This window comes from Galeopterus variegatus, unplaced genomic scaffold, assembly GCF_000696425.1.
Source record: "Galeopterus variegatus unplaced genomic scaffold, G_variegatus-3.0.2 Scaffold3318, whole genome shotgun sequence".
Classification (NCBI taxonomy): Eukaryota; Metazoa; Chordata; class Mammalia; order Dermoptera; family Cynocephalidae; genus Galeopterus; species Galeopterus variegatus.
Genome location: NW_007729429.1, coordinates 151771 through 173096, shown reverse-complemented (window position 1 = coordinate 173096; position 21326 = coordinate 151771). Strand labels below are relative to the sequence as shown.

At 47.7% G+C, this 21326-nt stretch overlaps 1 protein-coding gene across 1 annotated transcript in view; it reads left to right on the top strand.

Annotated features, from left to right (window-relative positions):
• The first annotated feature begins 324 nt into the window (after window positions 1-324).
• Window positions 325-21326, top strand: part of SPON1 (spondin 1, extracellular matrix protein) — a 25339-nt gene continuing 4337 nt past the window's right edge. Inside the window, exons 1-9 of the mRNA XM_008584624.1 lie at window positions 325-461; window positions 11113-11314; window positions 12289-12429; window positions 12907-12982; window positions 13932-14114; window positions 16002-16172; window positions 16256-16423; window positions 17563-17727; window positions 19985-20248. Of these exons, the coding sequence (XP_008582846.1) occupies window positions 11162-11314; window positions 12289-12429; window positions 12907-12982; window positions 13932-14114; window positions 16002-16172; window positions 16256-16423; window positions 17563-17727; window positions 19985-20248 (1321 nt within the window). The 5' untranslated portion in view covers window positions 325-461; window positions 11113-11161. The remainder of the gene's footprint in view (window positions 462-11112; window positions 11315-12288; window positions 12430-12906; window positions 12983-13931; window positions 14115-16001; window positions 16173-16255; window positions 16424-17562; window positions 17728-19984; window positions 20249-21326) is intronic.

The window sequence follows — 21326 nt, the reverse complement described above, 5'->3', positions numbered from 1 at the left end:
GCATTGCAGCAGGCCCCACTCAGTGCCTGGACACAGAGCACGTGACTCAGACCTCCTGGCTGGACATGATGTGGAAGTCTGGCCAACCAAGGCAGAGTCCAGCTCAGAGCTCTGGTTCCAGTGGGGAAGGGATGGGCTAAGCTGGAGATCAAAGATGTGGCTCAGTGGGCCCATCAGTATCCAGGACACACCAGGCACACTGGAAGCTCAGACCCACTGCCTGGCATCACTGAGACCCCAGGGTTCCCCATCCCTGGCAAGGCAGCTCCATACTTGGGCAGGTAGAACCTCCAAAGCAGGTGAGGGATTGGCGATGGACACTGTCACCATGTCAAAGTCCTCTTGTTCTCATGAGCTGAACTCTGCTCACTAAATATTTGTGGTCCTCTTTTGCAGAGTGATGAGGTCCTCACCGTCATCAAAGCCAAAGCCCAGTGGCCAGCCTGGCAGCCTCTCAACGTGTAAGTAGCACAGAGACCCTGGCCCTGCCCTGCCCCAGCCTAACCTTGTACTCAAAGCCATTTGCCTAACAGCCACCACATACCAGTTATGTCGTTAATACCTCTCAGGCGAGCAAGCAGGTAAGCTGCTGCCCATGTGTAGAGTATCCCAAGTGCCCCTGTCCTCTCGGGAATGCAGGCTTGGTCTCTGTACCCCCACCCACCCTGATGGCTTTAACACAACAGAGGACCCAATTCAGACGTAATGATCAACCTGTGTGTTCACTCATGCTCTCAGCACAACAAACTGATCACTCATTCGCCCTCAGAGCACACACGTGTACTCACTGTAAGCAAGTCTGACTCATGAACGCCAGATTCGCCCTGGGTCCCATTCTCAGTCCCCATCTCTTCTCTGTCTACTCCATCCTTTGGAGATTTCATCCACACTTGAGTTTTTGGTGACAAGGGATATGCTGATAGTTCCCAAAATTACTACTCCCCCAGGGGGGTGGGTGGATGGATGGATGGATGGATGGATGGATGGATGGATGGATGGACAGATGAATGCACAGACACATGGATAGATGGATAGATGTTGTGATATACCCATCAGTTTCTTGGACATCTCCCTATGAATGGCCCACATGGACCCTGAACTCATCGTGTCCAAAATGGAATCTGTCGCCTTTGCACAAACCTGCTCTTCTCGCTGTGGAGAAACCTCAAAAGTACAGTGAGCCACAGCGTCCTTAACATCTCACCTATCAGTCCTTACCTGGCCATCCTCCTGCCATGAGTCCAAGCCACTGTCCTTTCTCACCTGGACTACTTCACCACCTTCTCTTCTACAGTCTTCCCCAACCCAACTCCTCATCCTCACTGTTACCAGAGTAATTTTTTAACAATCCAAATCTGTTGTGTCCTCCACTTCTTAAAATCCCTCCACGACCCCCCTTGGCCCCCACGATCCAGTCCACACTGCTTAGTTTAGCTTGTTAGGCCTCAGTGGGCATAACTCACTGGCCCCTGCCTCCTGTTCCTATGGGCTCACCTCCCGTGGCTCCCGGCTCTGTGCCTCACTCCGGCCACCCTGAATCCTGTGCAGTTCCTTGAACAAGCCTTGATTTCCGCTCACCCTTTAAGGATGCCAGGCATGGAGCAGATGACGTTCCCAGTCAACCACAAGGAAGGGGCTCATGAGGAACGGCTTGGCCAGCCCCTCTATGGAGCTGTCTGCATCCATTAACAATGGCACTGACAAAGACAGCAGCAACCCAGGGGTGTGTGAGATACTGCTCAGTGGGAGAAAAGCAAAGCCAACGTGATAGGAAGGGAAGTGCAAGACATTCAAAGGAAAGAAAGAAAGGCTCCCCGGGGAAGCTCAGGAGGGGCTGAGGACAGCATTCACCATGGCCGGCTGGGAGCAGGGAGGCTGTCGTGGGCACCTGGTGCCTGCCTGCCTGACCATTCAGCAAGCTGATGGCTCATCCCCCACTGTGTGCCAGCCCTGTACACGCAGTCCCCACTCTTTGGAGCACTCAGCCAAGACAGACAATAAACAGAGTTCTACCACCCCAGGGGAGACAGACAATAAACAGAGTTCTACCACCCCAGGTCTGCCCTCTGCACAAGTCCAGGCAGCATTGTACATACAGAATATATAAACTATAATGGCATCATGATAGCCCTATACCCTCCAAAAGGATAAGTGTTAGGATAACAATATGAGTGCCTCTGGAAGCCCAGAGAAGGATCATAACACAGCCCAGGGTTGGGGAGAGGGCGGTGAAGGCTTTGTACAGGAGGCACATGGGCTGAGTCTAGAAGGATGTTCTTTGCCCTGGTCAGAACTGATCCTGGTCTCAGTGGAGCTGAGGCCCTAAGTAGAGGCCTGAGGAGGGAAAACGAGGCCGAAATGTGGACAGCTGGACAAAGGCAGCTTCGCTGGCTGCACGGAGGCCTTCTCTAGCCTGTTGTGATCACTAAGCCTTGCTCTGGATCTTCTCTGAGGAAACTCACACCAGGGCAGTAGAAAACCTAACTAGCCCAGGAAATGCCTTTCTCTCCCATGAGAAGCACCAGGAGGCAGGGCCTCCTGCCCTGAGCTGTCTCCTGGCAGGCGGGCATGTGCTTGACTCGTCCTTGTCCCACCGATACCACAGATGTGAATTCACAAAGCCCCTCTGGGTTTCTTTGCATAATTAACATCAATTAGCAGTCAGGTCACCCTGAGTCCTGTTTGCTCAGGCTCTCTCTTCAGCTTCTCCCACTTCCCAGGCTCCCAGAACCTACACGTGGAGAACCCCTCACCTTTGGTCCTCTAAGAGGGCACGGGCTCCAGGGCAGGTGGGGGTTGGGGGCATCGGGGTCACAGAGTTTGTGGATGCCAATTTGTACACCAGTAAGGAATCCTTACACCAGTTTTCCCTTGAGGAGCCTGGGTATAGAAAGATGTAAACTACAAAGCAAGGTGCTCTCAGGAAGGAGAGGGGAAGGGAAGGAGAAGGGAAAGAAGGAAAGACAGAGAATTCCTTTTACCTGAAGCATCTACTACATGCCCAAGTACCTTAGTAGGCACTTACATTTGTTACCCCACTTAATCCTCATCATAACCCCATGAGGCAGAGATTGCGATGCCCATTTTGCCAATGATGAAACTGAGACTGGAGGTTACATGGCAGGTCCAACATCATCATCTGGTTCCATCAAGAGAGGAACTGGAAGTCCACCCACACCCAGCTGACTCTAATGCCCATGCTCTTCACAAGATCAAGGCCTTCCAAATAAGAAACAATTCATTCATTTTTCCATTTTTTTAATTAATCAAGACAGATTTATCTGCCAATCAGGCTTCTGATCAGCACAAAATGACCACACCAAATTGTCTGACTCCACAGACAATCTGAGTCAGCACCACAATAAGATAAAACAAAATCTTGACTTTCACTTTCCCTGTATCCTTCTACCAAGGATGACTGAAACATTTATTTCGCCCAACAAATATTTAGTGAGGGTCTCCAAAGAAAAGAACTATGAAAAGTACTTGGGGATACTCTGGTGAGCAAGCAGAAGCTCTGCTCATGGGGCTTCCAGTTTAATGGGAAGAGACACTTATTAAATGATCATGCAAATAAGTGTGACATGTCTACAAAGGAAAGGCATAAGGTGCCATGAGAGTATGTGAAGGGGACCCTGACCCAGCTTGACCTCTCTGGAGGTCAGAAATAGCTTCCCCGAAGAAATGGCAATGGGGCTAAGATCTAAGGAATCGGTAGGAATTAACTAGGTAAAGAAGCAAAGCAAGGGGAGAACATTCTAGAAAATCTAGAGAGACCATCATGTGCAAAGGTCCTAGATAAGGAGGGAGTAGAGCATAATTAAGGCACTGGAGGGCTATGGGGTAACCGGTTCCAGAAATTAAAAGACAAGCTTGCTGTGGGGCCAACTCATGTAACATTTAAAATTTTGATTTTTACATTAAAAGTAATGGGAAATCATTGAAGGGTTTTAAGCAGGAGGATGGTATGATCAGATTTGCATTTTTAAAAAAACAACAACAATAACAACACTCTGGCTCCAACATGAAAGGATATAAGAGGCCAGATCAGCGTGGAGGCTGTTGCAGAGAGCCAGGAGAGAATTAACCATGAGTTGGACTGGGCTGCTGCTGCTGGTTGTGGCAATGGAGAGAGGTGCAGAGATGAGAGATATGTGTAGGGGGCAAGATTAACAGGCTATGTGATGGGCTGAATAAGGAGGGTGAGGGAAACAGAGCCGTCAAATGCTTCCCAGGATCTGTCTGGTTGATGATCTAAGGGGTTAAGGGAGCTGTTCATAAGACTGGGAACATTAGATGAAGTTTGATGGGAGAGATCATGAGCTCAGTTCTGAATGTGTTAAGAGACCTTCAAGATGCCCAGTTAGAGGTGTTAAGTACACAGTTAGCTACAGAGTTCTGAAGCTCAGGACTCGAATTCTGCACTGCGATATAAAACTGAGAGACATTAAGGAATAGGAGAGGCTCTGTGCCAAGGGCATAGAAGAGAGAGAGCCTGAGAATGAGTCAAGGGCCTGTGACTGGGCCTCAAGGAGCTCCAGCATTTGATGCTCAGGACTTGCCTGCAAAGGAAACTGAAAAGAAGTAGCAAAGAGGTTGGGAAGGAAGCTTGGTATCTGGGAAGCCATGGGAAGAAAGTGTCCGAGGAGAGTAGTCAGCTGTGTCTAGAGCAGGTGAGAGATCAAGTACTGCGAAATGCCCTTTGGATTTGTTGACATGCAGGTCATTAGTGACTTACTGAGAATCCTTTCTGCTGAGTGATGGGGGTAAAACATCCCCGAGGAGGTGAAATGTGAAAGTGTGGTAATAGAGTCAGACCGGCAGCAGGTCCGAGGGATGAATGTCAGTGGAGCTTTTCTTTTTTCTTTTTCTTTCTTTTTTCTTTTTTTTAAGATGGGAGGAACTTTCTGAAAAATTGAAAGAAATATTTTGGGACACCTTCCCACACTTCATGCATTCCTCAGACTTCCTGAGACCCCAGTGGAACAAAATTAACTGACGGCAAACACTCAGACCTCCCAAATACCCAAAAACCCTCCACTCAGTGCTACCAGCTTGTTAAGGGAAAGGAATTTTCCTTTGATTTTCCCATAACCCAGTCTCCCCTTTCCTCTTCCAAATCTCATTAGGAAGTCAAATTAGGAAGCCTACAGCAGCCAAGTTCTGTTTTGCAGAAACAGCTCTCCCCTCCTCACAGAGCCTGCTCGATTGAGGTTAATGGGATTCCAGCCTCCCTCGGCCCAGTGGAAAGCCAGGGTGACCTACTTTGCGAGGTCCTGCCCGTGAAAACTGACTTGTTTTTCAATGATCTTCATCTTTATCCCCAGGACCCCTTCTCAAAGGACAGCTATAAATGAACAAATTAGCTGCTGACTTGTTTAGCTCAATAAATCAAGCTTTGGCTCCAACAGCCCAGAGTGCAGGTAGAGACAGGAAAGACAGTTTCTGAAAAAAACCCACATCCTTCACTAGTGCCTCCAGCACCTAACTAGAAAATGCTCAAGATTCCTGCAAGTCAGTTCTATTTTCCATCACCCATTTCCTCCAGTTTAGTCTGAATGCTAAGAATTATTGGAATTTTTAAAAAATAATTTTTATTTCCTTTCTTATCACGAATCCTGGAAAGAGCTGTAGTCCTCTTAAATCATTACCACGACTCTGCTTAATTAACATTTGATTAGACAGTGGTCCATGTTTGTGAGGCCAGTGAAGTAGAGACATGGTCACCCTCTCCAGAAATCCAAAGCCATAATTTCTTGATCTTAAGATGAAAAGGCATCTTTCTCTTAAATCAGGGCTGGAAGTTTCAGGGCCCTCCCTGCCTCCTGCAGCATTTGCCCAGGCCCATCGTCGTCCTCAGGGCTGTAAAGGAAGACAGGCCTTGGACTAGAGGAGCAGGTGGTAGATCTAAGCATCCAGATGGGCCTGGAGTCCTAGATGCCTTCTGGTTATAAACACAGAGTTTTCCCCGCACTGTAGGAACCTCATGCAAACCTTTCTCCACCCACCCAGGACTTCACCGTAGTGAATGGCTTGGGCGCTCCCTTGTGGCTGATTGAGTTTCTGCAACTTTGAAAACATTATTTGAAATATATGAACATGAGAGACAGAACGCAGCAGCGGTTTAGGAAACCCTCCTGAGACTCTCTAGTGTGGATCTGTAATTTGGAAGGGGATAATGGATCTCTAGAAAGGCATAAAAATCTCCTTTCTTACCTCTTCTTTTGTGATGTTTTGGAAGCTTTGAAAAGTTGAATAAGAAGGAGATAAACCTTTACCAAGTCCTAGCATGTGTCACCGACAGTGATAAACAATTTCCTCACCATAAGACCTTGGGGTAGATATGATGATGTGCCCATTTTGCAGATGTGGTAACTGAGAAGAATGGTGTGGTAAAAGCCCCTGTCACACAGCTAATAAAGAAGTGGCTGAACCAAGGTTTGAATCGAGCTCTATCTGTCCCAACGCCCTGGGTTCTTCCCTCCACACCACGTGCCTCTGAAGCTAAAAAGAGGAAACATTTCTCCGTGTCCTCGTTTGTTTTTCATTTTTTTGATGTGAATTGTCGGTTCATAACTTTCTCTTATCTATTGGGACTGTAGTCTTTTTTTTACAGATTTGGATTAGCTGTGTCTATAGGATAGATGTTAATACTTGATAGACACATTTTTGCCAACACATCATTTTTCTCTCCAGTACTGTTGTTTTCATTATACAGATGCTTTTAATTGATGCATAATTCAATTAGTTAATTTCTTCCTTTATAAATGCTTTTGTTGTTTCCAAGCTGAGAAAATTAACATTTCTCTAAAAGATCTGAAAACCTGATTTTTTCTGTTTGACTCTGGGTTTATTTTTATTTTTATTATTATGATGATTATTGTTTGGTATATGATATCAGATGTGAGTCCAACATTTTTTATTGCAATTAACTTAGCCCAACCCCACTTGTCGCACAATCCTTTTTTCCCCCTAATTTGAGGAATCTATTTTGTATAAATCCTTATATATATATAGTTTTGGGGATCCCCAATCTGTGCCACTAATTTATATTTTTGTTTTACCCTGAATATCACACTATTTTGATTATCATGCTTTATCATACACTCTGGTATATGGTATGGCTGATCAACTCTCTTTGCTAAAAAACTGATACAAATTTAAATCCCAGATAGAAAAATGAAACCAAATATCATATCTTGGAAGACATGGCATATAAGAAAGCAAGAATAAAGACTTAAATTACAGTTTGAACATATTAAACAACTCCAGTCCTATGTAGCATTGCCTAAGGAAAATTCGTATATATTCTTATCCACTTCATTATCTTTATTATAGAAGTAATAAATACTTTGAAGTAATGTTTAATTAAATTTGAAGGTCAAAGGAAGTACAAAAGCTCCACATTCATTTCTTGGATTAATTCATTTATTTCAACAAACATTTGAAGAGAACCCACTTCATGTCAAGTCCTAAGCCAGGCATTGGAATATAGTTGGAAAAAAAAAATGACAAAAATGGTTCCTACTCTCTTGGAATCTAATAGGGAAGATGAATATCAAACAAAAAATTCCAAGGAAAGAATGAGTTCTGCACGCTGTGAGAAGGTAGAATAGGGGTCCCAAGCAATTTGGAGTGAGGTCAGGAAATGCTTCCTCCAGGAAGCACTACATAAGTTGGGGGCCAGGGAGGAATTTTCCAGTCAAGGATAAGAGAAAGAAGCAGGGTGTATCTGCAGATGCTAGAAAATTGTTCCTAGGCCCTTATAGATTCATATTTACCATATTACCCAAGATAAGGTCAGGCATTTTGTGCAGGGATTGGTTGCCCCAAATTTCCCACCCCTTGAAACACTTACCAGGGTCTGGAGGGTACCCAACTCAGACTACAGATTTGGTCAAAATGCATTTGCTGTAAGTTATTTCCACAGGGCTTCGTTCTCAGATGGTTACAACCATGGGCTGGGCAGAGTATCGGGATGATGTGTTGGGGTGGGAGTTGGTTTGGTTTCTACAGCTCTGGACTCCTGAGTAGAGCTGTTTTTGTCCCCTTAGGTTGTCATTGTGAATAATGTCAACTGTGGGGCACAGGATATGAATGACTAACCTGACCCAACATCACATACTTAGGGAGACAGGAAAGGAATAGGTGGACCAGTCAGTCTCTGTAGCAATGGAAGAGGAAGCCTGCCTCCCAGGGGACTGCTGGGCCCCTGGGGTCCAAGGGCCAAGGTGGGCTGGGACATACAGCAACCCCACCCAGATGCCAGTGCTCTTTGCCTGGCAACTACTTCAAGACAGACCTAAACCATGTCCTGTGAGTCCCTAGGTGAGCAATGCCACAGCTCCCCAGACTGCAATCATTGTAGAAACCAGGTCTTTATAAGAAGCTGCTAAAACCACTGACCTAGTGTCAGAAAATGCACACGTGGGAAAAGGAAATTAAATCCCCCGATTTGATCCTAACTAAATAGCAGACTATGTCAGTGTGGTACTTCAGCAATTTATAAAGACTTCCTAATAAAGCATCTCTTTTGATCCTCAGAGCAACGCTGCAGGTAGTTATTGTGAAATGATGACACTGAGACTCAAAGAGGGGGAGTAACTTACCCAAGATCTAGAGCCGTGAGTGGGATAGCTCTAGTCATCATGCATCATTTGTTCAGTCGGCCCACTTGTCACCCAGGTCCTGGGGTGCAGCTGTGAAACTTAGGGTTCCTGCCTTCAAGGAGCTCCCAGTCTAATGGGGGAAACCTAACAGTGAGGAAGTGATTACGGTCATAGGGTGTGGCTACAGAGACCTGCGCAGAGTGTGTGGAAATACAGACCAAGTGCCTTGGCAGTGGGTGGCAGTGGGAGATCAGAAAGGCCCCTGGAAGAGGTGACACATAACCTGAAGCTTGAAGGATGAGTAGACTAATGATTCTCAAATTTGAGGTGCATTCGGATCACCTGGAGGGATCATTAAGCTAGATTGCTAGGTCCTAACCCCAGATTCTCTAAATCACTAAATCTGGGGTGGGACCCAATAATTTGCATTTCTAACACATTCCCAGGGATGTGACCTTGTTGCTGGTCCAAGGACCACACTTTTCAAACCACTGAAGAAGAGATTCCCAGCAGATGCTAGTGCAGGTAGGACCTGCAACTAGGCTGGCCTGCCAGGGAAGGGCAGAGGGGGAGGCAGCGCGAGGCCCTTGTCAACCTGCTGAGGCCAAAGTCAGGACTGAGGCCAGGCTCTTTCTCCACTCACGTGCCAGACCTAGACTGGCATCTGGCTAAAACGTGAAGTCCATTCAGGAAGGCCTCTCCTGCCTCCCCTCTCCTTTCTGATCTCCATAGGACCCTACAGTAACAGTAATAGTAATAATAGTTCAGGTGCCAGCACTGGGCTAAGTAGTGTATGCATGCTAGCTCATTTAACACTAACTAAAACCCTTTGGAGTAGACATATGCAATCCCCATTTTAAAGATTTGGACACTGAGGCACGGAAAGGTTTGGTAATTTGCCCAAGGATATATACTGGTAAGAGGTGGTGCCGGGATGCACACCCAGGCTTCCCTCCCTGTCTGCTCGTTTGGTGCCATCTGGCTGCCAGAGCCCAATGGGGTCCAGTTCCACAGGGCCCAGCCAGGTCTGGAGTCATCGCTTTCTGGGGCCCAGTGAAGGCATCCAGAGCAACTATTCCCACAGAGGGCACGGGGACTCCCAGACAGGTGAGGTGGACCAGCTGCCAGCTGGACTGAACAGACTAGATTGAACCCCAGCCAAGGGTTCCCCACAATTAGCAGGGGGTGTAGAGTCAGGTCAAGCTGCCTTCAAGCCTCAGCTCCTACTACAGCTGGACTGAACAGACTAGATTGAACCCCAGCCAAGGGTTCCCCACAATTAGCAGGGGGTAGAGTCAGGTCAAGCTGCCTTCAAGCCTCAGCTCCTACTTGCTGTGTCTTTAAGTTCATTAACTTCTATACACTTTCATTGCCTCTCTACAGAGCAGCGTAATACTTCTAACCCCACAGGACTATCATGGGGGGGAAATGAAATTATGTGGGTCTGCCACCGGGTGTGCGCTGAGGGAATCTGACTCTCTTTGGGCTGCCACCATCTATCGCATGCGGCCCCAGCCACTCCCGATACTTCCTAGCAATACAGAAGGTGGAGCTTGAAGAGCTGCCTCTTGTAGCTGTAGACTTGGGATGTCATTCCCAGCAGCTGGGAGTTGTCTCTGGCTCTATAGCTGGATCCCTGCTCCCAACTGGAGGAAATAGCCAGGGAACCAGCTATGAGTCAAAGGGTGGGCCCTGGTGCCAAGGCAGGGCAGTGGAGGCAGCAGGCTGGGGTGTCGCCCCCTCCTGATGGCACAATGTGGATCTCAGTGAGTAAAAAGGGAGCAGGGAAGAGGAGTTAGAAACTGGTAATGGAAAGAGCATGGACCTTGAACTAATATTGACTTGGGTCGTCGTCTCTGTTCTGCCACTTAACTTTGTGACTTTGGAAGAGGTACATAACTCTCCTGAGCCTCAGAGTCCTCATCTGTAAATCAGAGTCAATAATCCTTCCCCCAGGGGTGAAAATTAAATGAGAATGTGTAAGGAAGGGCTTGGGACATTGTTAAGCAGTTTTTATTTGTGAAGTTCATCTCGTGCCCCACACAGCTGGGCACACAGAGCACGGTGTTTGTTCATTTATTTACTCAGAAATTCTTACTATCTACTCTGTGCCAGGCACTGTTTTAGGCACTGGAAATGGAGCCATGAAGAAGGCAGACAGAAAAGCCCCGCTTTCTCAGAGCTTACACTGCAGTGAGAGATGACATTCAATAAACAGCTAAACAAAAAAATAAGCAAGGAAATGCAAAATAGCAGTAAATGCTGTCGATCCACTAAAACTGGACAGGGTGTTAGTGTATGGTTCTCTCCATGTTTGGCCGATGGATGGGCTCAGGACAGAGAAGGGTGTAAACCAGTGGTGGACAAAGGCAGGGTTCAGTGGGAAAACAAGAATCCACCTCCTCTCTGTCCCTCTCATCCTTTAGCTCTGCTCTGGCCAGATGTCCCTCAGAGTGTACACCCCAGATCCCCTAATGTAGTGGTTTCTGTATTTGATTCCCAGGAGAGCAGCTCCTTCAGCTGAATTTTCAGTGGACAGGACGCGCCACTTGATGTCCTTCCTGACCATGATGGGCCCCAGTCCCGACTGGAACGTGGGCTTGTCTGCAGAGGATCTGTGCACCAAGGAATGCGGCTGGGCCCAGAAGGTGGTGCAGGACCTGATTCCCTGGGATGCCGGCACCGACAGCGGGGTTACCTACGAGGTAAGCGAGAGGCAAACTTCCCGGGCACCTCTTCCTTGCCCAGCCCTGTTCTGAGTGTCCTGGACACAGAGGTGAATGTGACCCAGGCTCTCCCCTAGATGAACTTACAGTCTGGTGGGGGGGTAGAGGAGGCGGCATGATCTCATCATCACCTATAGTATGATTTGGGTTCTGGGAAGTATCCGTACAGTGACCAGGAGACAATGGAGAGGGAATCTGCTAAAGAGCAGCTCACGGGTAAGTGAGGGAACAGCACGCCAAGGGCATGGAGGCAAAGAGAAAGAGTGAGCGAGAGAGAGCGTGGGAGACAGCCGGAAGTTGAGGTGCATAAGGCTAGACCAGATTCCACAGGTTTCTAAACAGCCAGGCTCAGGAGTTTAGGTTCTGTCCTGAATGTTAATATTTCTCAGATACGGTCAACATACAAACTGCCTTGAAATCTGGAGCCATCAGAAAACCACTGGGAGAACAATCTAGAATAGGCATCAGCAAACTATTCTTCACAAGGCCAATCTGGATTTGTAAATGAAGTTTTTGAAGCCAGCTACACTCGTCCAATTACATATTGCCTGGGGCTGCTTTCCCACTACAACAGCTAAGTTGAGTAGTTGTAACTCACAAAGCATAAAATATTTACCATCTGACCCTCTACAGAAAGAAGTTTGCCAACACCTGGTCTGGTAGGGGGAGCTTTAGATTCAGGCCAACCTGGCTCAGCCATTTCCTAGCTGGGATGACCTCTCTGAAACTGGTTTCTTCATCTGGCACAGCCCTACCATGTATGCAGAAGAATTTTAAAGTATGGATCTACAAATTTTCAAGCATGGCATATGGCATAAGTAGAATTCCACAAATATAAATAGCAGTTCCACCTGTTAAATTTCTATCAAGGCTTTTGTTCTGATCCATATAACAAATTGCTTTTGTGAGTTTTACCAGTTTTCTCACTCTCTGTCTCTGTGTTTTTCCTGCAGTCACCCAACAAACCCACAATTCCCCAGGAGAAAATCCGGCCCCTGACCAGTCTGGACCATCCTCAGAGTCCTTTCTATGATCCAGAGGGCGGGTCCATCACTCAAGTAGCCAGAGTTGTCATCGAGAGAATCGCCCGGAAGGTATTGGGTTAGAGCTCACCCTAGCACGGACCCTTTCCACCAGGAGTGCCAAGTAGACTGTACACCTTTCTGCTCTACAATCATGGGGTCCCTGGCAGAAAGCATCTCAGGACATGGAATTCCTAGGCCTCCCAGGGTTTCCAGTCTGCAAATTATTTTATAAGATGTCAGTGAGCAAAATGAACCCAGCAGTGAGGCCCAGTGCTCAAGTAAGTGCTTTGATCCAGGCATATAGTTTTCGTCGGTGAGTTCCACCATTGATTACTAATGTCTGCCTTGAGCCAGGCTCCCTGGTTAGCCAGCTCTGCTTTCTTGCATTTCTTTAACAGACAGATTGTAAACGTTGCCCCAGAACTCAACCATGGCGTAGGATTTGTATACACACTGGGCATTAGATTTTATGTCCTCCTTCATCTTTCCCCTACATGTTCTCTTCTTTCTTTAATGTGAGCCCTCCAAGTAAAATTCCTTTTGCAGGGAGAACAATGCAATATCGTACCTGACAATGTCGATGATATTGTAGCAGACCTGGCTCCAGAAGAGAAAGATGAAGGTATGTCATTTCCCTCTGTTGCAGGTGGCAACATAAATTGGCATGACCCTTTGGGAAAGCAGTTTGTTAACATGTTTTAAGAACCATAAAAATATTTATATCCTTTGACCTGGTAATCCCATCCCTGAGGATTTCTCCTCGAGAAATAATCAAAAACAAGGGAAAGACTAGGTACAAAGTATAAGGAAATAAATATTCAGACCACGCTCTGCTTTGATTTTCACACTGGCCTGTGAGGCAGGTGCGGGTTTGTCCATTTCCCCAGCGAGTCAAGTGAGGCCCAGATCCTACAGTCAGGAGGGAGTGGCAGAGCCATGGTCTGAGCCCAAGTTTTCTCCTGGGATCTGGAGCCAGACAACCTGGGCTTTCGTTAGTCCCGTGACCTTAGCCGAAAAGCTAACCTTTCTACCTCAGTTTCCTCAATGGTAAAATGGGGATACTCACAGAACTCAACTGAGAGAGTTGTTGTGGGGATCAGATGGGATAAAACACAAAAGGTTCTTAGAATGATGCTAGCACATCGTAAGTGCTCAACGAACATCAGCTGTCCTCAGTCTTATCCTGACACCGGTGTACGGGATCACTGGGAACATGAAGCTGCAACACTAAAAAAAGCCTTACGCTTTCCAAAACTGCCCATGAAATGCCTGCACGTGTGTGGAAACGATGTCTGCCACGGTTAGAGGCTGGAAATGAAAAGACGTTCATGTTGTACTGGGAGGAAGGGATAGTAAGAGAATCGTTCCTATTTTTAGATATTTATTAGAAGGATGTTAAAATATACTTTTTGAAGAGAAGTGAGTGGCTGCTTCCATCCCAGGAGCACCCAGCCTCACTGAGGCTGCTCTAGCAGCAGGGCTTTCCTCGTCCCAAATGAGCTTGTCTGGGGAGAGAGCCAGTTATAGCTTCCATAGGCTCCCACGGAAAACACGTCAAACACTCTTTCCAGATGACACCCCTGAAACCTGCATCTACTCCAACTGGTCCCCGTGGTCCGCCTGCAGCTCCTCCACCTGCGACAAAGGCAAGAGGATGCGGCAGCGCATGCTTAAGGCGCAGCTGGACCTCAGTGTCCCCTGCCCTGACACCCAGGACTTCCAGCCCTGCATGGGCCCCGGCTGCAGTGACGAAGGTGAGGAGACAGCCCAGACTAGCAAGGGGCTGGCAGAAGCTCAGGAAGGGAGGGTCTGCCTGGCAGTGTGGGCCCCTCACTCCAGGCCAGCCAGCATCCCTGGTGGGGGCAGTAGGACCCTGACTGTTATTGTCAGTGGGGTCCACCTAGGGCAGACCCCCATCTGCAACAGTTTCTTGAGGGCTCTGAACTCAGAACATGTCTTATGACATCAAAAGAATTCTTGAGATTGACCACTCCCCTTCCTTCCCCAGCCATGGAATAAAATAAACACATGTTACTAAAGAGCTAATGAACATACATACATCTTATGACAAATTACAAATAACACATAGCCTGCTTCTGGGCCTTAACTCCAGTCTCTTTCTAAGGAGCCAGTGAACAGGTTGGCCGAGGTTGAATCTAGATCCATTGTCCTACTTCTGTCATTCAAGGCCCCTGTCTGTATTCCACCCCAGCCTGAGTCAGAGCGCTCACTTCTCTGTGTCAGGACTTTCAGACTATTGCATCAATTCTAGTCTATCTACAACTGCCCAAAGGTCAGGCTTGAACTACAAGTTTGCAATACATATGTCATGATGATTCAAGCTTCAAGATTGCAGTAAGCTGATTGCTGTGCAAAGGTCAGCTGCCTGCTTCCCAGGGCATGACTCCTCTCTCTGCCTAGAGGGATCTGTACTCTGTGCTTTGATCTTACTCCCTGGGAGGGGCAGTGAGGCAGTGGGAAGGGATGTATAGGCTGGACCAGCGTAAGGCAGGAAGAAAACTGCTTCCAAGCTGGGGACAATAAAGAAAGCTTACACCCCTGCAGGCCAGTCACTTTCTGGCTCTTCCTGGAAAGTAGTCATAAATATTTCTCCTGGCTGCACTCCCACAGTGGTTTACTGTTAACTGTTTTTGCTCAAAATAAGGTACTTTGGAGGGGAGTAAGCTCTGCCATAGACAGGTCATTCATTCCTACCATCAGGCAGGGAAAAAGTTGTGGCTCGTCTGTCAACGTTAAAGGCTCTCTATTTTGGGGCTGGGGCTGGGGAGCTGAGGCCTGCAGTGGGAAGTCGGATCTTTAACCTCTCTCCCCACATGGAGGAGTCCGTCCTCAGTCCAGTGCAGGTGGCTCCCAGGTAGTAATGACCGCTCTGAACCATGCTGGGCTGTGCATGTTTTTTGTATCTGGGGTCGATGCTCCCTAGAAGCTACCCCACCCAGTGCCAGATTGAGTTCTCTGTACCCACATCAAGTTCCCTTCTGTACTGAATTATTTGGGGGAGTGGTTGGAATAGGAAGGAAGCAGAGACCTCTTTGGACATTCTGAAGGAATTATTTTTATAAGACAAGAGGAATGTATTTCATCGTATTGTAACAACTGCATTTTAGTTAAATTTCTTCCTAATTATCTGGGCATAGCCTTTTAGCCCTGGCTCTGTCATCCCTCCCCACTTCTGTCCATTTTCCAAGGCACCACTTGAGAGATCTTTTGCAAACAAACATCTGATCATGTCAGTCCCCGGCTGAAAACCCTGCAGTTCTCTATGGGCCTTAGATGTATGATACGTTTTAGACCATACGAATGGATTGTGATTTATCTTAAATTATATGTAGATTAAAGTATATCTTATACCATATATTTATTTGCTTATTTAAACATCCTTCTATCCATCCAAGCATCTTTCGGATGTATTTTCATGGGATGAGGAGTAATCCTCAGTGCCTCATGCACTTGGAAAAGGGCATTTCCTCTTAAAGAACAATTCCTGGTTTAAAGGTTTAGACGCCTAATGTTCTCTTCCATCCTCAACTGCCTAACTCCCCACCTTGAATGCCGGCGGGTTCCCTTCTTGGTTCCTGCGCGTGGGAAGGTCCCCTGCAGCGTCGCTCGGTGTGTTGCAGATGGCTCCACCTGCACCATGTCCGAGTGGATCACCTGGTCGCCCTGCAGCATCTCCTGCGGCACGGGCATGCGGTCCCGGGAGCGGTACGTAAAGCAGTTCCCAGAGGACGGCTCCGTGTGCACGCTGCCCACCGAGGAGACGGAGAAGTGCACGGTCAACGAGGACTGCGGTGAGCGGGGGCGCCGGGCGGGCGGGGGGCACGGGCGGCTTCCGAGGCGGCGGGCGAGGCTCCAACTCCGCCGGACTCCCCAGCTCCCAGCAGCTGCCTGGTGACCGAGTGGGGCGAGTGGGATGAGTGCAGCGCCACCTGCGGGATGGGCATGAAGAAGCGGCACCGCATGGTCAAGATGAGCCCGGCAGACGGCTCCATGTGCAAGGCCGAGACATCCCAGGCGGAGAAGTGCATGATGCCGGAGTGCCGTGAGTGGGCGTGGGACAGGCTCGGGCGAAGGGACCAGGGGCAGGCGTGGAGGACCACAGCACCCCCTACTACCACCATCGGGGTCGGAGGCTGGGCAGGAGCTGGGGGAAAGCGTGGCCCACCGTCCTTGCAGAGCACTGCTAGGAACAAGATGAGACACACAGGTGTGCAGACTTCAGCCAGACCAAAGACAGTGGCCTCTTTTGGGGGAAAGTCTAAGCTACGCTGGGGTAGCAAACTGGTGGCCTCTAGCTGGAATCTACCTACAGTTGTGTTTTATAGGAGCTTCTTTTTGGGGGCAGTGGGGACAGGTAATACATTTAGGCAGTACATACACTCCCCGGGTCCAGTCCAGTCCTGTTCTACATTGGACCTGTGTGGCCTCATAAAACATGACCGTCCCCACTCCATGCACAAATGCATATAACCCACACATCGGCATACTAATGTACATAGGCACACAAGTACATACACATGCTAGGGATTTCAGTACCAAAGTGTCCAAAATGCAGCATCGAGCCTATCCTTCTGTGTGTGATTCTTTCGGAGTGTGGGCTACTTTTTTGGTAAGACAAACTCTCAGTGGTATGGCAGGTGGCGACTTACGTACTCACATTACTGAGCCTCATCTGATGTCAGACCATGACCAACAGCTGGGCCAGGTGAGATGCAGGCCAACATGACCGTCCCCACTCCATGCACAAATGCATATAACCCACACATCGGCATACTAATGTATATAGGCACACAAGTACATACACATGCTAGGGATTTCAGTACCAAAGTGTCCAAAATGCAGCATCCAGCCTGTCCTTCTGTGTGTGATTCTTTCGGAGTGTGGGCTACTTTTTTGGTAAGACAAACTCTCAGTGGTATGGCAGGTGGCGACTTACTACTCACATTACTGAGACTCATCTGATGTCAGACCATGACCAACAGCTGGGCCAGGTGAGATGCAGGCGAGGGACAAGAAGAGCTTCATGGAGTTCATTCTTATTTGAACCCATGAGCCAATTCCACTCCGCTCCAGGGGCCAGAGCAGGGAGATGGGTGGGTGGGTGGGGGCACTGCGGGGCCAAGGAGATCAAAGAAAGCAAAGGGAGCCTGTTTTCAGTGGCAAACCTGACTCCTGACCTAGATACCATCCCATGTTTGCTGTCCCCCTGGTCCGAGTGGAGTGACTGCAGCGTGACCTGTGGGAAGGGTATGCGGACCCGCCAGCGGATGCTCAAGTCTCTGGCCGAACTTGGAGACTGTAACGAGGAGCTGGAGCAGGTGGAGAAGTGCATGCTGCCCGAATGCCGTAAGTCCTGAAGCTCTGGAAGCCCACCACTTCTCTGCTTCGGTGTTCCTGAGTCCAGGCAGCCCCAAACCAGCACCCCCTCCACAACCTTCCACCCTGGGCTGTGATAATACTGCTAGATCATTATTTACTGAGAAGGAGTATGCAGTTTGAGTCTCTGTCTTGGCAGTTATTTAAGCTCCTCAGTCAGTCTCCTTACTAGTAAAGTGGGGATCCCACTACCATCTACAAAACACACAAACTGCAAGTTGCTGTGAAGTCTAAACAGGAGACATATATGAAAAACACTTAGCACAGGGCTCAATAAACCTTAGCTCTTTCTCTCCACCTTCTACCACCAATTAAGGGCTTGTCTGAGTTTTAAAATTCTCTTTCTCCTCCCGTGACCATTTAATTTACCCATGACCAGAGCTGGACATGAAATCAGTGACTGCTGCAGCCTGGTAAAAAGACCAGCAAGAAAACAAGCCAAGTTCTCAAAACCTTGCTGCCTACCCCCATCTCCTCCAAAATCTCTGTGCTCAGCTGTTTCTATTACATGGGGAGTAATCTCCAAGCAGAGAGTGCCAGTTTTTCCAGCTACCCTTCTAAGAGAGCTGCTCTCTTAGGTGGTGCAGACATGCTGGATGTAATCTGCTTGCTATCGTCATTTTCTGGCTTCTTCCAACACACACTTCGTAGTCCCTCCCCTTGTTAGTACTCAGGCTGTCTGCCCCAGTTCAGATCCCAGCTCTGTTCTTTACCAGCAGATTACTTATCATCCCTGTTCCTCAGTTTCCTCATCTGTAAAATAGCAGGAAACACTCCCTAGGCTGCTTTGAGTATTAAACCAAGTAGTTGGCACAAAGTGTGAGCCCTGGACCTGGCAAGGAGAGGCCTCAATCGATATCCTTGAGCTGTTTCAGCTAGGCTCAGTTATGTGTGCAGATAACCTAGACCATCAGCTAAAGAAAGCCTGGTGCTTTTAATAACTAAAATTGACCCATGGTTCAAACCAGCTCACGAGTTCAAGCCCCAGAGCTCTCTGAGACAGTTTCCGACTTAAGTCTCTATATCCATGGGGGTCCACTGAAGAAAGGGAGAAAATAAACATTTATGGAGCACTTACTAGGCTGGGAGCATTATCTCATTTAGTTCTCACAACCAAATGAGAAAAATACCATTATCCCCATTTTGCAGATAAGAAAGCTGCCTGAGCTCCCACAGGGAAAAAAAGGCCTGAAACTATAGAACAAAATGAATACTTCCTACAGCCAGCTTGTCCCTGGCTTTGAGAGGCCAATGGAGAGTTTGGAATCATTTGCCTCCCTAGGACACATCCTGACAATCAGACTGATGTTATTTCCCCTTCACATTTGTGAGATACTGGCTCAGTAAGAATTTGCTAAGTCTCATNTGCCTGAGCTCCCACAGGGAAAAAAAGGCCTGAAACTATAGAACAAAATGAATACTTCCTAGAGCCAGCTTGTCCCTGGCTTTGAGAGGCCAATGGAGAGTTTGGAATCATTTGCCTCCCTAGGACACATCCTGACAATCAGACCGATGTTATTTCCCCTTCACATTTGTGAGATACTGGCTCAGTAAGAATTTGCTAAGTCTCATACTATGATAAACCATAAAATACCATTTGCTCCTGACCCTCTTCTCCACTGAATTTCCCATCTCTGGCTCCTGTGTTTTTTGCACAGACCACCACATATAGGACACAGGATGATGTCGAGAACATGAAGAACTGCCTGTGTCTGTGAGAGCCACAGTGCCCTTGGTATTGGTCCAGGGGGTCAACCACCTGTTAGCTTGTTGACTTGTCATAACCAAAGGAGTCAAGCAGCAGGGGTCTGTTAGCCTTGCTCTGAAAAACACCTCTGGTGAGCTGTGCTTTTCCTGAGAAAATCCAAGTTCTTGAGATTGTGAGGCTGAGCTGTGCCACTTGGGGCTGTTTTGACAGTATTCTAGGAGCTCAAAGAGCACGGCTGGAGGCTCTGAATACATCTTCAAAGTCCCCCAAAGCCTTCTTGAGCCAAAGAAGGGTCACAGAATGTGGGCTGTGACCTGGCACCAATACTGCCTCTATTGCTTACCAACCACGTGGGCTGAAGTCTGCCTCTTGGAGCCTCAGTTTCCTCTTCTGTAAAAAGGGATAACAGAACCTGCTTTGTATTTTCCTCATAAGCTTATTGAGGTTCAAAAGAGAGTGTAAGTGACTGGATCTTGTTTCAGATGTGAGATACACTCATGCCTATCTGTGTCTTGCCAGCCATTGACTGTGAGCTCACCGAATGGTCCCAGTGGTCTGAATGTAATAAGTCATGCGGGAAAGGCCACATGATTCGAACCCGGATGATCCAAATGGAGCCTCAGTTTGGAGGTGCACCCTGCCCAGAAACTGTGCAGCGAAAAAAGTGCCGCATTCGGAAATGCCTCCGAAATCCATCCATCCAGAAGCTGCGCTGGAGGGAGGCCCGAGAGAGCCGGAGGAGTGAGCAGCTGAGGGAAGAGTCTGATGGGGAGCAGTTTCTAGGTATCACTCCCAAATGTGGGGCTGGGCTGGTCTCTAGGACAGGCTGGGATGGGCACTGAGCTGTCGAAAGGATCAGGGCTGAGACTTCACTTTCTGGAGTCTTCAGGCCACATTTTGATTTTTTACGTACAAGTTTATTCCCAAATAGTAAGCAAGCACAGTTTATAATTTATAAAGGAGAAGATCGGGGTGGGGGGATCTTTATCCAAGAATCTTTAGGTAGCATAATTACCTGCCTTTACGGATTGCATAATTGTTTTCTTCTACACTTAAGTAAAACCAGAAGTCTTGTCCAACACTGCTCAAAATCATAACTATGACTTAGTAACCCCATTCACTCCTTGCGGAAGGAGATAATAATGATACGGGTGTGTCAAAGAAGTCTTGATTGTCATTTAGGGAATGTTCCCAACGACTCCCCAAATAAGTCAGTCTCCATTTTAAGAGTGTGGCTCAGACGAGGTGGCCCTGGCCTGTGACTTCATGATTATTTTTAAGGTTAACCACAAAGTTTAGCAGTAGTGTCATATCCGTCTTGAGTTTTATTTCCCCAGATAACATGGATCCAGGCAACCAAGTGATAAATACTCCAATAGAGCAATAAATCAAGTGCTAAGAATTCAGAGAGATGTCAGGGCAGAGGAAATCAGAGTGGATCTTGAGGAACTTGTAGGAGTCTGCCATTTAAGAGAAGTACATCCCAGGGAGCAGGAATAGTCATTGCAAAGGCACAGGGTAACCGAAGAGCATGTATCCAAGCAATAAATGGAATGCAGAGCACAGAGCGTGAGGAGGGGAGGCAGGAAACCAGGCTGGAGAGGCAGTGCCAGACCAAGAAAGGCCAGGGGACTGCTGAGGATTTGAAACTCGGTTCTGTATGTGAAGGTTTTAAGCAAGAGAGTGACTTTAATAGACCTGTGTTGAGTGCTTTGGAGGTGGCAAAAACAGAGGCCAGAGTCCAGTTATTTTGTTTGTAGCCCAGAAGAAAAATTATCTGTCCCCCTCCTCCAGCATAACTTGAGATCCAGGATGTAAAAAAGCAAAAAAAAAAAAAAAAAAAAAAAAAAAAAAAAAGGGC